The 17,538-nt window shown below is 32.5% G+C and overlaps 2 protein-coding genes across 4 annotated transcripts in view; both read left to right on the top strand.

Annotated features, from left to right (window-relative positions):
* LOC110033452 (cytochrome b-c1 complex subunit Rieske-4, mitochondrial-like) overlaps positions 1 to 10,609 on the top strand; it is an 18,649-nt gene extending 8,040 nt beyond the window's left edge. Inside the window, exon 2 of the mRNA XM_020737435.1 lies at positions 9,846 to 10,609. Within this exon, the coding sequence (XP_020593094.1) occupies positions 9,846 to 10,489 (644 nt within the window). The 3' untranslated portion in view covers positions 10,490 to 10,609. The remainder of the gene's footprint in view (positions 1 to 9,845) is intronic.
* Positions 10,610 to 14,979: 4,370 nt separating this feature from the next.
* LOC110033454 (peptidyl-prolyl cis-trans isomerase FKBP19, chloroplastic) overlaps positions 14,980 to 17,538 on the top strand; it is a 30,231-nt gene continuing 27,672 nt past the window's right edge. For all 3 annotated transcript variants that reach the window (XM_020737436.1, XM_020737437.1, XM_020737438.1), the window contains exons 1-2: positions 14,980 to 15,185; positions 15,310 to 15,368. In XM_020737436.1, the coding sequence (XP_020593095.1) occupies positions 15,083 to 15,185; positions 15,310 to 15,368 (162 nt within the window). In that variant the 5' untranslated portion in view covers positions 14,980 to 15,082. The remainder of the gene's footprint in view (positions 15,186 to 15,309; positions 15,369 to 17,538) is intronic.

Raw genomic sequence — 17,538 nt, forward strand, 5'->3', positions numbered from 1 at the left:
TTTGAGAGGTTTGCCACCTCTTGAATGTACGTAGCATAAATATGCTAGAAGGTTACACTATTTTGAAAGGGATTAGCTCTTCTTTCTGAGAAGAGCAGTTAAATGACTTGCAAATTGATTGAGTATGGGAGTTGTAAATGATTTGAGAACTGAAAGTCTAAATCTTTCAAATGGATTCCATATTAATGGGCAAATGCCATTTTGAAATTACGGGCAAAGGCATTATAAACACCATTGGTTCAGGCATTTCCCCTTGTTGTGTTCAGGATGCGGTGCACCCCGTTCAGTAGTCTATTCGCTTTTTCTTGAAACCTTTCGTAGATTTCTTGGGCCTTGGTTCTACCAATCTAATTGTCCATAAATTTGATGCATATGTCTGATTTGATTGTTGATATTATATGTAACATTTGATATTTACGTACATACCACATGAATCTTAGACATTTTTATATATAACACCTAAAATTTGATATTTACTTATATAACTTTCAAATCTTTAAATCACATACAACATTTTACAAATATTAACTTTTGATAAAGTGAAACACAACATTTCATGCCTATCTTTCGATGTGATCGAGACAATAAAGTGTCATACAAGTAAATATCAAAGTTTACATGTTACTATATAAATACATAAAAATTACGTGGCATGCTTGTAAATCCCGCTTGAGACATTGCGTGGCTGATTAGGGAAATAGCTACAGGTGATTGAGTAGTGGGAAAATTTCAGGAAATTGATGAGAAAATTGTGTTTCTTCTAGTTCATGATATTTTTATGATCATTGATCACATCAATTGTCATATTTGATTTTATTCTAGAATCTAAAAACATTCTCTTTTAGGTTGATTTACCTCTTAAGATTCTTTTACTAGATACTGAGTTATATACTATTACTAATTACTAATCTTAGGATGCTTCATCTTTAAAATGATATAGTAAGCATTCACTATTTCTTTAGTAGAACGTGTTGATGTACCTGTTTTTGTCGATACTTGTTTATTTTTAGTTCTTCTTCAAGTTTTATGAGTCATTGGTGTTTTAATGTAAAATTATCATATGATTATTGTAGTTTATGGGAGTGAAATATAATTATTGTTTTTCAATTTCATAGAAAATGATTACAAGTTAAATAGAGGAGGATGCCTCCCATATTGAGAAAACAATAATATCTGTCATACCTCTCCATAATAAAAAAAGAAAATACTAATTATGACATACCAATAATAGAAGATACTAAAGATAAAAAAAATAATAATATGAGATAACTCAAAATCCAACACCCCCCAAGTTAGTGTATAGATAATTGTCATGTCCAACTTGCGTACAAAAACCTCAAAACTAGGCTTGAACAGCTCTTTGGTGAAGATATCCGCCATTTGTTGAGCTGTAGGGATAAATGACGCACAAATATCTCCACAATCAATCTTCTCTTTTATGAAGTGTTAGTCTATCTCCACATTTTTGTGCAATCATGCTGTACAGGATTTTCTGCAATGATTATGGCTGCTTTATTGTCACCGTATAACTTAACATTGAAGGTGATGATGTTATGTCTAGGTTGGTGAAGCTTTGAAGTTCAATCAGCCAAAACAGTTTTGAGAGGTTTGCCACCTCTTGAATGTACGTAGCATAAATATGCTAGAAGGTTACACTATTTTGAAAGGGATTAGCTCTTCTTTCTGAGAAGAGCAGTTAAATGACTTGCAAATTGATTGAGTATGGGAGTTGTAAATGATTTGAGAACTGAAAGTCTAAATCTTTCAAATGGATTCCATATTAATGGGCAAATGCCATTTTGAAATTACGGGCAAAGGCATTATAAACACCATTGGTTCAGGCATTTCCCCTTGTTGTGTTCAGGATGCGGTGCACCCCGTTCAGTAGTCTATTCGCTTTTTCTTGAAACCTTTCGTAGATTTCTTGGGCCTTGGTTCTACCAATCTAATTGTCCATAAATTTGATGCAATATGTCTGATTTGATTGTTGATATTATATGTAACATTTGATATTTACGTACTTACCACATGAATCTTAGACATTTTTATATATAACACCTAAAATTTGATATTTACTTATATAACTTTCAAATCATTAAATCACATACAACATTTTACAAATATTAACTTTTGATAAAGTGAAACACAACATTTCATGCCTATCTTTCGATGTGATCGAGACAATAAAGTGTCATACAAGTAAATATCAAAGTTTACATGTTAGTATATGAGTACATAAAAATTACGTGGCATGCTTGTAAATCCCGCTTGAGACATTGCGTGGCTGATTAGGGAAATAGCTACAGGTGATTGAGTAGTGGGAAAATTTCAGGAAATTGATGAGAAAATTGTGTTTCTTCTAGTTCATGATATTTTTATGATCATTGATCACATCAATTGTCATATTTGATTTTATTCTAGAATCTAAAAACATTCTCTTTTAGGTTGATTTACCTCTTAAGATTCTTTTACTAGATACTGAGTTATATACTATTACTAATTACTAATCTTAGGATGCTTCATCTTTAAAATGATATAGTAAGCATTCACTATTTCTTTAGTAGAACGTGTTGATGTACCTGTTTTTGTCGATACTTGTTTATTTTTAGTTCTTCTTCAAGTTTTATGAGTCATTGGTGTTTTAATGTAAAATTATCATATGATTATTGTAGTTTATGGGAGTGAAATATAATTATTGTTTTTCAATTTCATAGAAAATGATTACAAGTTAAATAGAGGAGGATGCCTCCCATATTGAGAAAACAATAATATCTGTCATACATCTCCATAATAAAAAAAGAAAATACTAATTATGACATACCAATAATAGAAGATACTAAAGATAAAAAAAATAATAATATGAGATAACTCAAAATCCAACACCCCCCAAGTTAGTGTATAGATAATTGTCATGTCCAACTTGCGTACAAAAACCTCAAAACTAGGCTTGAACAATTCTTTGGTGAAGATATTCACCATTTGTTTAGCTGTTGGGATAAATGACATACAAATATCTCCACAATCAATCTTCTCTTTTAGGAAGTGACAGTCTATCTCCTCATTTTTGTGTGATCATGCTGCATAGGATTTTCTGTAATGATTATGGCTGCTTTATTGTCACCGTATAACTTCATTGACATGTTTGTCAAGTTCTGCAGCTCTTCAAAAATTCTTTTCAACTATAACATCTAACATACTCTATTAGCCACAACCTTATATTATGCCTCAACATTATTCCTTGCAATAACATTTTGTTTCTTACTTCGCCTTGTAACTAGGTTTTCCCACACATAGGTACATTACCCAGAAGTTGATCTTTTGTCAATAACTGAGTCTGCCCAATTTGTATCAGTGTACGTTTCTATGTTTATTTGTGTGGTCTTTTGAAAGAGTAAGTCTTTACCTGATTTTTTTTTTTGATATCTGAGAATTTTGTTGACTGTTTCAAGGTGTTTCTCATAAGGTGAATGTATATATTGACTTACCAAACACTAGCAAAGGCAATATCTGGTTGTTTATGTGATAAGTATATCAATTTTCCCACCAATTTTTTATACCTAACTGTATTCACTGGATCACCTTCCTTCCCATCTCTCACTTTCTGATTTGAATCAATAGGAGTGTTTGTAGGTCTACACCCACTGATCCCAGATTCCTTGAGGATTTGAAGAAAATACTTCCTCTGGCAGACAACAATCCATTTCTTCAATCGAGCAATCTTCATGCCAAGAAAATAACTTTGAGATCTTAAGTCCTTAATTTCAAAAAACAAATGATGGAGAATTCATCAAATAATTAATCTCAATATGCATCATTTTTTGCGAAAATAATATCCATCCATATACATAATCAACATGGCTATTTTTCCATCATTTGAATGTCTGAAGAACATTGTGTGATCTCCTTGCTCCTAAGCTTAACTCTGACCTTTAACTATTAGTGTAAATTTCTCAAACTATGCTCTCAGTATCTGCTCTAACCCGTATAAGAGCTTTTGCAGTTTACCTTTTCTGCCAAACTTTTTAATAAATTTCAGAGATGCATCTATCTACACTTCTTCCTCCAAGTCCCTATCGAGGATATCATTTTTTATGTCTAATTGTTATAGGGGTCAGTCAAGATTTGTTGCAAGTGACAAAAGAACCCTTACAAAGTTGAGTTTTGCCACTAGAACAAATATCTTTAAATAAGCAATGTCATATGTTTTTGACGATCAATTGAGCTTTGTACCATTTTAGAGAGTCATCAGAATTATACTTGATTATAAATTACAACTAACAATTGTCTCTCCCCTTAGATAGATCAATCACTTTTCATGTGCCAATTTTTTCAAGAGTTTTCTTCTTTTTGAAAATAACCTTCTTCCACTTAAGGGACTTTCAGAGTATCAGGTATAGTACTTGGAATCTCCATACATGACAGTTGTGAGGTAAAAGCACAAAAAGTGTGTGAAAGGTTTCCATAGGACACGGTGGGATAATGAATGTTCGGTGTAAGAATTCCCCAATGAGATGACTAAACTCATTCGACTCATGATTCAAAGTAGGCTCATATCCAGGACTAGAAGACTCTGAACTCGAAGATGAGGTGGCTTGAACATAGATAAATGATTAGTGAGGACATTTCCTGGCTGGTTCGTGGATTTTGGGCAGTGCAAAAAATTCGTAGATTCTTTTTTTTTAAGTTGTCCTTTTCTGCGAATAGATAAAATCAAGCGGTACCACCGTCGTAGTTTTTTTCTTGTCTCTTCTTTGTTATGAACATCATGAGATGACATTGTAGGAATTTCAATATGTAAAAGACTTGACGCATTTTCTCTTGATAAAATTTTGCTACTATTTTTAGATTGAACCCTCAAGGTTTGGGATATAATATTTTGAGAGTTTTCGATATGAAAAAAAGTTTGAAATTTGGTGGACAAATCTTTGTTTTGTTCTCTCCCTTGAAGATGATGTGAAAAAAAGGGTTTAGGTTAAAAAAATGTGACATCCATGGTAACAAATATTTTTCTAGTAGTGGGATCAAAATATTTGCACCTTTTTGACTAGAAGCATAACCAACACATTTTTTGGCTCGAGGTTCAAGTTTTCCTTGATGATGAGCAGTACCCCCAAATATTTTTAGAGAAGAGAAGATGAGAGATGATTCTTTGGAATTTTTTTTTTTTTGAAAATTATCAAAAGGTGTTTGAAAGTTTAAGATCTTATTGGGTGTTCTATTTATTAAAAATGTAGCAATAAGAACGGCTTCACGACAAAAATATTTAGGCTCCTGATTAGTAAATAGCAAAGCCCGAGTACCTCTTTGGGCGCTTGTTTCTCCTTTAAAATAACTAATTTTGTTGTAGAGTGTCGGTACAAGAGCTTTGATGAATTATTCATTTTTTCATAAAGAATTGACCCAAAGTATTTTTGAAATACTCTCAGTCATTGTCAATTTGTAATATTTGAATGGTTGTTTGAAATTGGGTTTGTATCATGTTGTAAAGTTTTTAGACAATTATTCTTACTTTTTTTTTTCATTAAATAAACCCAACTTAATGTAGTGTGATCATTAGTGAAAGTCACAACTATTTTTTTTTAGAGTAACGGTTTTACAAGGACCCTTGATATCACTATGAATCAAAGTAAAGGGTGTCGTATGTTTTTATATATGTGGAGAAAATGATGTGCGATAATGTTTAGCAACACATTGAAATGACATTAGCAACACATTGAAATGACAACATATTTTTATTCTGAAATAATTTATGAAATAAGTAATTTAGATGATGAAAACTAGGGTTACCTAATCTATAATGCCATAACATAATTTCATTGTCTTGAAAAACATAAATAGAATTTAAACCAGTATTTTGACATCGTCTATTTGAGTTAAGTCCATCTTCAAAATAATAGTCTATTTTTTTTCCTTAGGATTGTCATTCATCATCTTCGTGATCAATTCACAGCAAGAATAATAGACGTTAGCTTGACATTGATGATCAATAACAATTTTACTAATAGACAACATGTTACATGTTAGGTTAGGGAATATGGAGAATATTGCGAATGGTTAAAGACGAGGAGAGTTTGACTGTTCCTATCTCGGCATTTACTAAGAGAACACCATCGACAATTTCGATTTTTTTATTGTCTGCACAAGGTCTATAAGAGAAAAATAATTAGAACCCGTCATATGATCAGTTGCGTTAGAGTTGATTATATAAAAATGAGGAAAATTAGGAAAAACACCGAGTATAGTGGACAAAGAGTTATCATTTTGTACTAAAGAGTAAGACAGAGTCGGGGATAATAATGGAGATTGAAATAATTTTTGCAAGTGCTTTAATTGCAGGTTGGTGAAAGAGATTGCATTCAAGTTAGCATATAGTTTCTTAGTTTCTTTAGCAGTGGCTTGATAAGTTCAATATTCACACTTGGATTTTGATTTTTAATTTGTAGGTTTTTCATGAAGCTTTCAACATATCTCTTTTTATGCGTCATGACTTTCTGCAATGCTCACATCTTTTTTTTTTTTTTGCCCATCTTTGTCCTTATCAGCACCTTTTGACACAAGAGCCGAGTTGTCTTATTCAATGTTACCAAATGATTCGTTGTTGTACGACATAATTTTTCTTTTGGACTCTTCATGTCTAACTTCAAAAAAGACTTCTTGAATTGAGGGTGTGGAGGTTTTCTACCAAGGACTCGACCTCGAACCCTATCTAAACTCTGATTAAGGCCAACTAAGAATTTGTAGACTCGATCGTTTTCATCTCTTTTCTTGTGGCGAGCATAGTCATTTGAATTCTCTCAAATGTCATCATAGCATTGATTAAGCTCATATCATAATGTTACCAACTCATTGTAATATGTAATAACATCACAGTTATTTTATTTAGATTTCTAAAATTGAGTTTTTAACTCAAAAAATTGTGAAGAATTATCAATTCTGAATCAAGATCTGAGCAACCTCCTAGATATCTAGAGCAATGGGAAGAAATAGATGAGGTTTTTATATGGAATACTCCATAAAATTGATAGGCCATGTCATTACCAGAGAATTTTTGGAATGTCATTTTGGAATATACAGATCATTAGCAGTAGTAGATTTTTTGGATTTCTCTGGTTAAATACTCAATTTTTTCTCCCGCTGATCGCCAATTTTATAGATTGTGCTCACTCGAAATAATTGTATCTATTAAGCTTTTTAACTGAGAGGTAAGGTGGTAAATTTTGACGAAAATATTCAGCTAATATACCCGATAGGGGAGCTGTTGGGTGAGGTATAGTGATTTTGAAATTACTGAAACTAGTCGATGTGGTAGAATTTCTTTAAAATGTCTCCATCATTACAAATTTGTATGACATTCTCAGAATTTAAAAAATATCGATCAAGAATTGTGCAGATCTTTTTTATGTCGCGATCAAGAACGACATGGAACTCTATATGTCTTGATTTGTTCAAATTGAGAGATCTTTTTGCCGCAAGTTCTAATCGCTCTAATCAAGACGAGATCACGATGACTGAGCGGAAGGATAATACACAATCGTCGTTGATCGATGCCTTCCTTTGTGCCACAATCGGTCCTTTCAATGTTATGATGCGGTCATTGCTTTTTCAGCAAGCTTTAAACGAACGTCTCAAGGTCCTTGAATGTTACAATCCCGTTCTCTGAGTCTCGCGATCTGGTTGTTTCCTTCCCAACGAGCTTTAATCGAGACTGCAAGGGAGGGGTCACTAAACAGAACGCGAGCGGAAGATGCTGACAAGATTAAGGCTCTAATACTAGTTTTTGTGATGAGAAAAATAATTATTCCTTTTTAATTTCATAGAAAAATGATTACAATTTAAATAGAGGAGGATGACTCCCATATTGGGAAAACAATAATATCCATCATAACTTCCCATAATAAAAGAAGGAAACAAAAATTATGACAGATCAATAATAGAAGATACTAAAAATAGAAAATATACTAATAATAGGAGATACTCAAAATCCAAAAATTATGTTGTAGTAACATCTTATTTTGTATAAATTGCTTGGAGGGAAGTGTAATTTATTCATTTAATCCTTCCTCTGGTTATATGAACCAAAGCAATTATTTGATGCAAACATAATAATTGCATGCTCGTCTGACCCAATAGGGGAGTTCTTAGGTGAGGTACCGTGGTTTTTGAATTATTGAAACCAATCGATGTGGTAGAATTTCTTTGAACTATTATTGCAAATTTGTACGACATTATCAAAATCTAAAAAATATCGATCAAGAACTGCACATAAGTTATTAATGCCACGATCAAGAACGGCATGGAACTTCTATATGCCTCGATTTGTTCACTTTCATGCACGAGCGGCACGGAACTCTTTTATGCTGCAATCCCTATTAATATTTCATTTCATAAGGATTTGCTACATGGAGGTGTAAGTTTAACATCATTTAAAAAAGAATAATAAATTTGTATTTGTTTTTTAATTCTTTTTTATGCATCTTACATCCCAGTGTACATGGCTAGCAATCATAGCATTTGCCGCAATGCTTTACACTCCACATTCTCTGGTGCAGTGTTACGGATAATCATATAGGTGTTAGTCAAAGAAATTTATGTTTATCAAGTTCCCTTTTGTTTATTGTTTGATTTTGTTCTGTTATAATCATTTTCAGCATCTAACCTATTAAAGTAAACGATCACAATGAATTCTATATTTTTTAGGTGTGTTCATTTTAATCCAATGTTTTTTCAAGTATTCAATTTAGCCCCCCAACTCCGCAAATTGAAATCAAATTAGTCCTATCATCAAGTTTGGACATATTTGGTGAACGGAGCTTTATAGGAGGCATTTGCATTTTTATTTTTATTTTTTTGGATCAATCTTATGAGCTTGAGATGATATTAAGTATGAGTTTGACTCTAAGAAGTCTCAAACATCTTCATTTAGAACTTCTCTTCACCAATTTCCATCCAAAGAAACATCAAATCTAACAGTAGAACCAATTTAATTAAAATTTAGAGAAATTTACATACATACTACACAATTTTTATGTATTTACATATCTAACACCCATGGTTTCATATTTACACTTGTAATAATTTGGTGTCGTAAATCGATGTATGAAAATGTATATTTCATTTGTAAAAGATGGTGATGATAATATTTTTTATATAATGTTAAAGATTCAAGCTGCATGCATGTACATACGAACGCTTAGGTGTTAAATATATAAATACATAAGAGTAGTGTGCGTAAATCTCCCTAAAATTTATGGAGTTGAGGTATTAAATTTAACAATAGAGTCTGGGATTAGAATACACCTAAAAAAACCAGGGATCATTTTTGACATTTACTATCATGTATTTAGATTGTTTTTAACATACTTCATAATATAATTTTTAGATGGTTTGGTCACATTAGACGTGAGTATATTCGTGATAGGGTTGGTGTAACTCCAGTGACGGACAAAATTAGAGAAAGTCGTCTTAGATGGTTTGGTCACATTAAACATCGACCTTCTGATGATCCAATTAGGAGAGCAGATGTTTTAGATTCAACTTATGTTAAGAAAGTCAGAGTCAGACCTAGGAAGACTTGGGCTTATTGTACAAAAAATTATCTTAATTTATTAGAACTAAATGAAAATATGACACTAAATAGGATGCAACCGAGAAAAAAGATTCATGTAGCCGATCCCACATAGTGGGATGAAGGCTCTGTTGTTGTTGTTGTACTCTATCATGTATTTACCAGCTTTTATCTATCGTCTTCTCGATGTTAGTTTTTGTTATCCTAACAGGCTGCAGATGAGAAATCTTTTTCCTTCATCCCAAACTCATTCTCTTCTATTTCTTGAGGCTTCCTGCAGGATTCTCAACTGAATCTCTAGTCCCCAGACATCAAGATGTGGGCTTATCCGATCACCCTCCCACCACCGCTGCTCTAAAGAACCCGACCTCACAAATCCTCTACGACGAATACAATCATGAACGATATCCCCCCGGAGATCCCAGCAAGCGAGCTTTTGCCTATTTCGTCCTAACCGGCGGACGATTCGTATACGCCTCGTTACTCCGTCTGTTCATTCTAAAGTTCGTGCTAAGCATGTCGGCGAGCAAAGACGTCCTCGCCTTGGCTTCTCTAGAGGTTGACCTCTCCAGCATCGAGCCAGGTTCAACGGTAACCGTGAAATGGCGTGGAAAGCCGGTCTTCATAAGGCGTCGAACCGAGAACGATATCAAGCTGGCTAACAGCGTGGATGTCACTTCGCTGCGCGATCCCGAGGAAGATGTTGCGAGGGTGAAGAATCCTGAGTGGCTTGTTGTGGTGGGTGTGTGCACTCATCTGGGCTGCATCCCTCTGCCTAATGCTGGTGATTTTGGTGGCTGGTTCTGCCCTTGCCATGGATCACATTATGATATTTCTGGGAGGATTCGGAAGGGACCGGCGCCGTATAATTTGGAAGTTCCTACATACACTTTCTTGGACGAGAACAAGTTGCTGATTGGTTAAATACTTGTTGATCATATGATGAATTATGATAAAAATCAATTATATTGTATGTTTTATGCCTAAAAAATGGCAGGATTTTTTTTAATCTTTTTGCTTAATGACATGTTTATTTATGTGGAAATAATTGTGGATTTCTTAGAACATTTTTGTGTCATGATGTTGTTACATGTTTATGAAATTACATGATAATTTTGCTATTTTAATGCGGCTTTCTAATTTGCATATGCTTCTGAATGTCTAATAATTTATTTATTTTATGAACATTTGCATACCTACCACTCAATTCCTATGTATTTACACATCCAACACTCAAATTTCAATTTTTTACATGCATGCCAGTTTAACTATACATGAAATGGTGCAGTTCACATTTTAAATGTTAAAGAGTGATTTTTGATGTGATATGAGTGATTTTGGGGGGAAAAATATGCGTACGTAAGACGTACGCAGTGCTGCGTACATAATGGAAGTTATATGGTCGTTACATCGACATTATATTCGCGTTATATTCCTTGTAATCTCTGTATAATCTCTATATAGCCTATCTGTAACCTACCTGAACTTAAAAATAAGTTATGCACTTCTGTTTTCACATGTCTGTAGGTTAGATGTAAGTTACATGTCGGTTATATGAATGTTATAAGGGATATAACGTGAATATAATGTCGATATAACACCCATATAACCTCCATTATGTACTGATTTTGGGTAGTATAAATGTAAAAAGTAAATTTTTACATGCACACCATCCAATTCTTATGAATTTACAAATCTAACATTGAAACTTTACCTTTAACATTTATATCATCTAAATATTTCAAATCACATAAAAAATACAATCATCTTAATTTTTAAAAGGCGAAATACATATTTTTCATGCATGAGTAAAGTGGCATATATGTAAAAATTGAAATTTATATGTTAAATATGTAAATATATATAGGAATTAAATGGTATGGATGTAAATCTTCCTATTGGTATTACATGTGGTTTGTAGGAGACCCGCATGAGAATTATTTCCTTTGAAGTTCTCCACATTTATCTTTTGCTAATTCTAGAAGTTGACTTTTGACTTAGCTGTAAATTTGTTTTACCTCTTTTCATTGAAACAACAATTTTTATGAGTACTTGTTATGAGAATTATGCAGAATGATATATTCTATGATTCTGGAAGTGGAAATTTTGATAAAACATTAAATATATTCTATAATGTATTATTTTGTTTCATTTTTATAATGAAATACTATATAACTAAAACTAAGTATATCGAGCTTATAAAAATTATATGATGTTTTAATAGAAAAATAAAATTTCTACATTTCATTTACACAGAATCAAACAACTCATAAGTATTAAGAATATACAGCATTTACTTTGATGTGATCCATGTAATTGTCATGAAACAATTGATTAATCATGTAAGTATAAATGTCGATCAAGTTATATACTAATAAAGAGTATGTTATTGATCTCACGAGGAAATTTGTCAAATATTTCTAAGAGGGGAAGTTCTAGTTTACTGAACATTTGAATCTAGCTTAAAGTGTCAAACGCACTAAGGTAACAATTATAAAATCCTAATAGGCAGAAAACTAAACTAGGTTTTGTATAAGTTTTTGAGAGAAAAAATGTTCATAATCCCGTGACACCAGTTAAGTGATTTCTTAATATTTTTATTATAAAATTTCACATAATTGTTAATAATTCGAGACAAGTCCTCCTTAGCATATGTCTAAATCATAAGAAGTGTTGAAAACTAAATTATAGTTAGGGGTGGGTATTGTGGTATATAAACTATCGATGATGAAAGCGAAAAATAGAATTAGAAAATTCACATCAGAAAAAAAAAGACACAGATTTACGTGGTTCAGCAAATTGACTACATTCACAAAGTTGCAAAAGAGATTTTCTTACTCGAAGATTTACACCATCGTTGATCACGTCTACTTATAAGAAATAGTCTCTCTCACTCTCTCTCTCTCTCTCCCCCTCTCTCTCTCCCTCTCCCTCTCCCGGAGATCCACTCGAAGGAATAAGACAAAAAATGGATAGAAGAAGCCATTGCTATTTATTTCTTTATGCCTCACCGTAAGTCAAATTATAAAAGAGGAGAAACGCAGAGCATTGCATGCGATTCTATTCCCCTGTTTTTGAACCAACGCAAAAAGAAGCCTCCGCCTTCTCTTTACCCGTAAGCCAACCTTTGCTAACAGGAAACCGTGAAGAAGAAACGTAGAGAACGGCTGGTAGCACTTGTATTCAAAACCAACTGCACTTTAAATGGTGGCGGGACCTGGCATCCTTTCCCCAAATGACATGGAGGAAGGGTGGCCGGAGTAGTTGCTTTCTCCTTTTTTATTTATTTTTTATTTGGGACCTAAGACTCCACATTTAACAAATCTCTCAGTTGGAGATTAGTACATTGTCATGAGATCTGCAGTAGTTATTTCCTTGATGACATTGTGTGCAGCGGATCTTGACAGAGTTAATCGAATAACCCCCAGAACTTGTCGATCCAATAAATTTCATTCAACCTCATCCATCTTTAAGAAAAAGCAAATAGCTCATTTTAAAATTCAATAAACTATGCAAATTTAAGCCAAGATCATATTATCTAAAGCTGATGTAGACCCAAAAAAGAAGTTGGGTGCATGGCTAGGTTATACTCAAGCCATTAAAAGGTAGTAAAAAAATTTAGTTTTATTATGATTATTGTATTCCAGGCTTAGTTTTTTGGCATAGCACATTGAGTTTATTACAAGTTGAGAGAAAGAATCTTTAGTATTAAGAGGAAGTTTTTAAAGTAGATATTCTTTGTCTGCTCGTTTATTTCAAAAATTTATTGACATTTATTTCAACTCATGCTTAATTTTCATGATGATTGTTCATATGGAAGAGAAGAGAAAAGCCCCAAAGAAGCAAAATGTTCGACTACAATAGAATAAACTTGTCAAAGCGCAAGCACAATAGACAATGTTATGAATGAGTAGAACGAAGATATAACGGAGTGTCACTTTTGAAATGAAGCCCTCTCAATAGAATGAAGATTCGAGGATCTCTATCAACTTGTGTTTTTAACGAGCGGGGAATAAAGGTACAATAAAGTGCCAATTTTTTGAGAAATTAGTAAGGTTTTAGATGTTTTATATGTAAATGAAACTTATAGGGTGCGAAATATGTAAATAATGATGTTTGAAGTGATATGTAAGTAAAATCTCCTTTGGTTAAATATAACAAGTGTCTCTGTTATTTTAGAAATATTTGTAATGATGTAATTCTTCTCATACTGATATGTTATAATTGTTGAATGACCGTCTTTTGTATATATATATTTTAAAACTGAATTTATTCTACATGTTCAATATATTAGTTTAAACTTTGACTCAAGCCTTTTCGAACCATGTCAAAACATTATAAATAATGTTTGTATGAATCTTGTGCAAATGATGTACATACCATATCAAAATTGTATTTTAAATATGTTTGTGTATGATTGATGGTTCAAATAATGTTTGAAAATGATTTAATAAAACCGAATCAATCACAATTTATATAACATCATTGTTTAATTGCCATTTTTGTATTTGATGCTAGTTTACTAATACTTAATATTGATGAAGTTCACATCAATATTAAGTATTAATATTAATGAATAAAAAATGATGAATTCCATAGTTGCGGCCATCTTATCTTTGAGTGATGAAATATCAATCTCAATAAGGTTGTAATAAAATTGAATATATTTTGATTTTATATAAATTTTCAAATACATTTTCTAAAAAAAAAAGCTATATTTCTGAAAATTCAATGTTAGGCGCATATTAAGGGGTTGTTTGGGGCAGCTGCAACTATTTGAAGAAGAAGTTGTGAAGTTGTTGAAGAAGAGTTGTTGTTCAAAAAGTTGCGGTACTAATTACAAATTTTTTTTTAAAATCAGACCGCATCTTTTTAATAGCTATTGCAGATAACTAGACAGAGTAGAAAAAACACAGCTTTCAACTGCAATCTTTTGAGAAAGCAAATAAATACGGTTTTGTCAAATAAAAAAACTGCGGTGCGGCACCGCAGCTCCACTACGTTGTCACCCCAAACACACCCTAAGTCAAGTTTCCTTTGGCTTTCTAGAAAAAACACCTAGGGGTGTAAATGAGACTGAGTCACCCTCAGCTTGAACTAGAGTTTGATTAATTTTATCGAGTTTGAGCTCGAGCACGAACCGACTTGTTTACTACAAAAGAGAGAAAATGATATTAATTCAGGGTGATGTTATAATAAAATAACAAAAACAATGAGTAACTAGAGGAGAAATCATAATAAATCAATTAACATAAAATATAAAATATAAATTTTAAAATATTTTAAATGCTTTAATTATAAAATTTTTAAATTTAATATATTTTGAACTGTTTTTACATTAATACTTTTTTTTTAAAGAAGCCGGCTAACAATTAGAGTCTAGGCTAGCTTAAGCTAGCCGAACCGTCCATCTTCTTATCGTCTCGCTTCCAGGGTCGCTCCACACTGTTCGGAAGAGTCGTATAACTATGGCAGTCATGGCTCTCCATTGACCAGCCTTTGGTACCCTGTGCTACAATGGACGGTTCGGCCGGATTCAATCACTCTACGAATCGTTACGCTCTCCGCTCCGCTTCTCTTATTAGTCTAATTGGATTGCCTAAATCGGCTCAAACTGCGGGTTCTCTTCTTGTTTTCCATAATCCATCTCTTCATTCACTCTCACTGCTTGGTTTCTTAACTCTTTGGTAGGAACCCTTATTGGTTGTTTCCTCTTCTCTTTCTATTCTTTTCCATGGCTGCAGTTACACTTCAAATGATAGGACGCCCTTTGGGAAGCAGCTGGAGGATAGCATCTGCTCCGGTATCTATTTCTCCTTACAGAAATTTATATTTTACCATCAGAAGTATTATGCTTACTCAAACTTGGTTTCCGATGATGTTCAATGGCCATATGTTAGGTTGAGGGGACAAACCAATTAATATCTAATCCTCCGTATCCCCTCAAAAGATTTGTATTTAACTTAAAATTCAAGGTTTGATGCATTGTTTAGATTAATGGCCGAACAAGAAAACCAAATTATTTTTTGCTAACTAAAACATTGAATGAGCAAACTTATCCACAGACCATTGGTTTGGTTATCGTTGGTTTCACTAAATAAAATTGTGAAACTCGTATAGCTATTTGCATATAGAATAAACTTTTATAAAGGCTAATTTCATCAAAATGATGCTGATTTTTGTTGGTTTCACTAAATAAAATTGTGAAACTCGTCTAGCTATTTGCATATAGAATAAACTTTGATAAAGGCTAATTTCATCAAAATGATGCTGATTTTTTTTTTTTGTAGCTTATTATGCATCTTCGCAAAATTTTAATTTAATTGTTTTTGTGTTAAAATTCAGAATCACAATCTTATGCAGTAAGTCTTGTTGCTTGCTAGACAATTCTCAATAATAGAGAAAAATTAACTCTTAGTTCAGTAGGAACATCCAGCACACATAAAAATATAAGTGATAAGAGTTAAAAATATTTTTTACATGGAAATCTAAAAAGAGGAAAAAATCATATTGTTTGTTCGAGTCAAATTAGTTCATTATATGATTGATGTTACAGAGTTTCTCCATTATTTTTCATTACAATATATGTTTATCTGGCTGTACTACAATAGAATTTGTCTGAGGACAATGCCAATCATAAAGGTTAGAGAATAATAGCTTGGAGATTTTGATTACGCAATAACAACCTAGACATAATAATCGAACAACAACAACCAACGCTTTTTATGAGTGTAGATTTAGTTCTCAGCTTTTCATCTCCTTCTTATGTGGAGTATGGAGGGTCTATTTATAATTTTTTATTTTGCCATTTTGGTAAATTTAGTCCGAAACTCAAAAACACTACATAAGTCGGTCCAGGTTGATTTCTTTGATCTTAGACCATTTGTTTTGCATGTGTCCTATTGCTTACAAAATTGATTGATCATGAGCTTGTTAGATTCCTCTCGTTGATATGCTCAATTTTTGCTATAAATATGTCAAATTCATACATAGTTTGACTTTTTATTAATGCTTTAAATCTCTTAATTATACTTTGATTTAAACTTTAATTGAATTACCTTTGGTGTCATTGTGTTTGATTTTTGAGAAATTCATTTTGAATATTATCTTTTTGAAGTTAGAGCTCAACTGACTTTGAATTTAACTCTAGAAATTATCTCCTCTAAAAAGCATTGTGATTTTGTGTCTGATCATGTGGATTTTTGGTGATATATCAAAGTTAAAGGATCCTAAAAATGTCACATTAAATGAATTTATTTATTAAAATTGTAAATTTATAATTCCTGTGTAATAAATTTTCTCATATATAAATTTCAATAGGGAAATTTACATTCATACCACCTCATACTTACGTATTTTCGATGGAAAGCTAAGAATTGTTATAGACTTGCATTGCCTAAATTCCTCTAATTTTTAAAGAACTTTGCTCTAGAGAAGTGAATTATTACTAGAAACAATTAAAGGTCTTTAACTATACTATAGAGCTAATGAAATTTATAATGTATAAGTGAGCCAAATGGAATTTCATCCCAAAAATGTGATAAATGAGAAATTTATTCCGTGGAGGAAGAGACATGGAAGAACATTACCAATATTAACAATATTAACAATATTAACAGAAGAAACTCTTCATATTAACAGAAGAAACTCTTCATTAACAGAAGAAACTCTTCATCAAACCTAAGGAACATTATCACAACTTTGGTGAGATATTTGAAAACTTAGCAGTCTTTATGAACATTGCTCGACTAATATGACTTGATTGAAATACATACTGATTGAAGTGATAGATTTGTGAATGGTGAAATGTGGTAGGTGGATGAGCATCATGTTGCAGATGCAGAGGATGGAGTTGCTGAGCTATTTGCTTGATGTGGTCAATGCAGAGGGGGGCGAAGGTGCAAAATAGATGATGTGGGGGGTGCGGTAGGGTGAATAAGATGAAATGCCATTGATCTTTGCTCATCGTTAAA

Source organism: Phalaenopsis equestris, unplaced genomic scaffold (assembly GCF_001263595.1).
Source record: "Phalaenopsis equestris unplaced genomic scaffold, ASM126359v1 Scaffold001187, whole genome shotgun sequence".
In the NCBI taxonomy this organism is placed as follows: domain Eukaryota; kingdom Viridiplantae; phylum Streptophyta; class Magnoliopsida; order Asparagales; family Orchidaceae; genus Phalaenopsis; species Phalaenopsis equestris.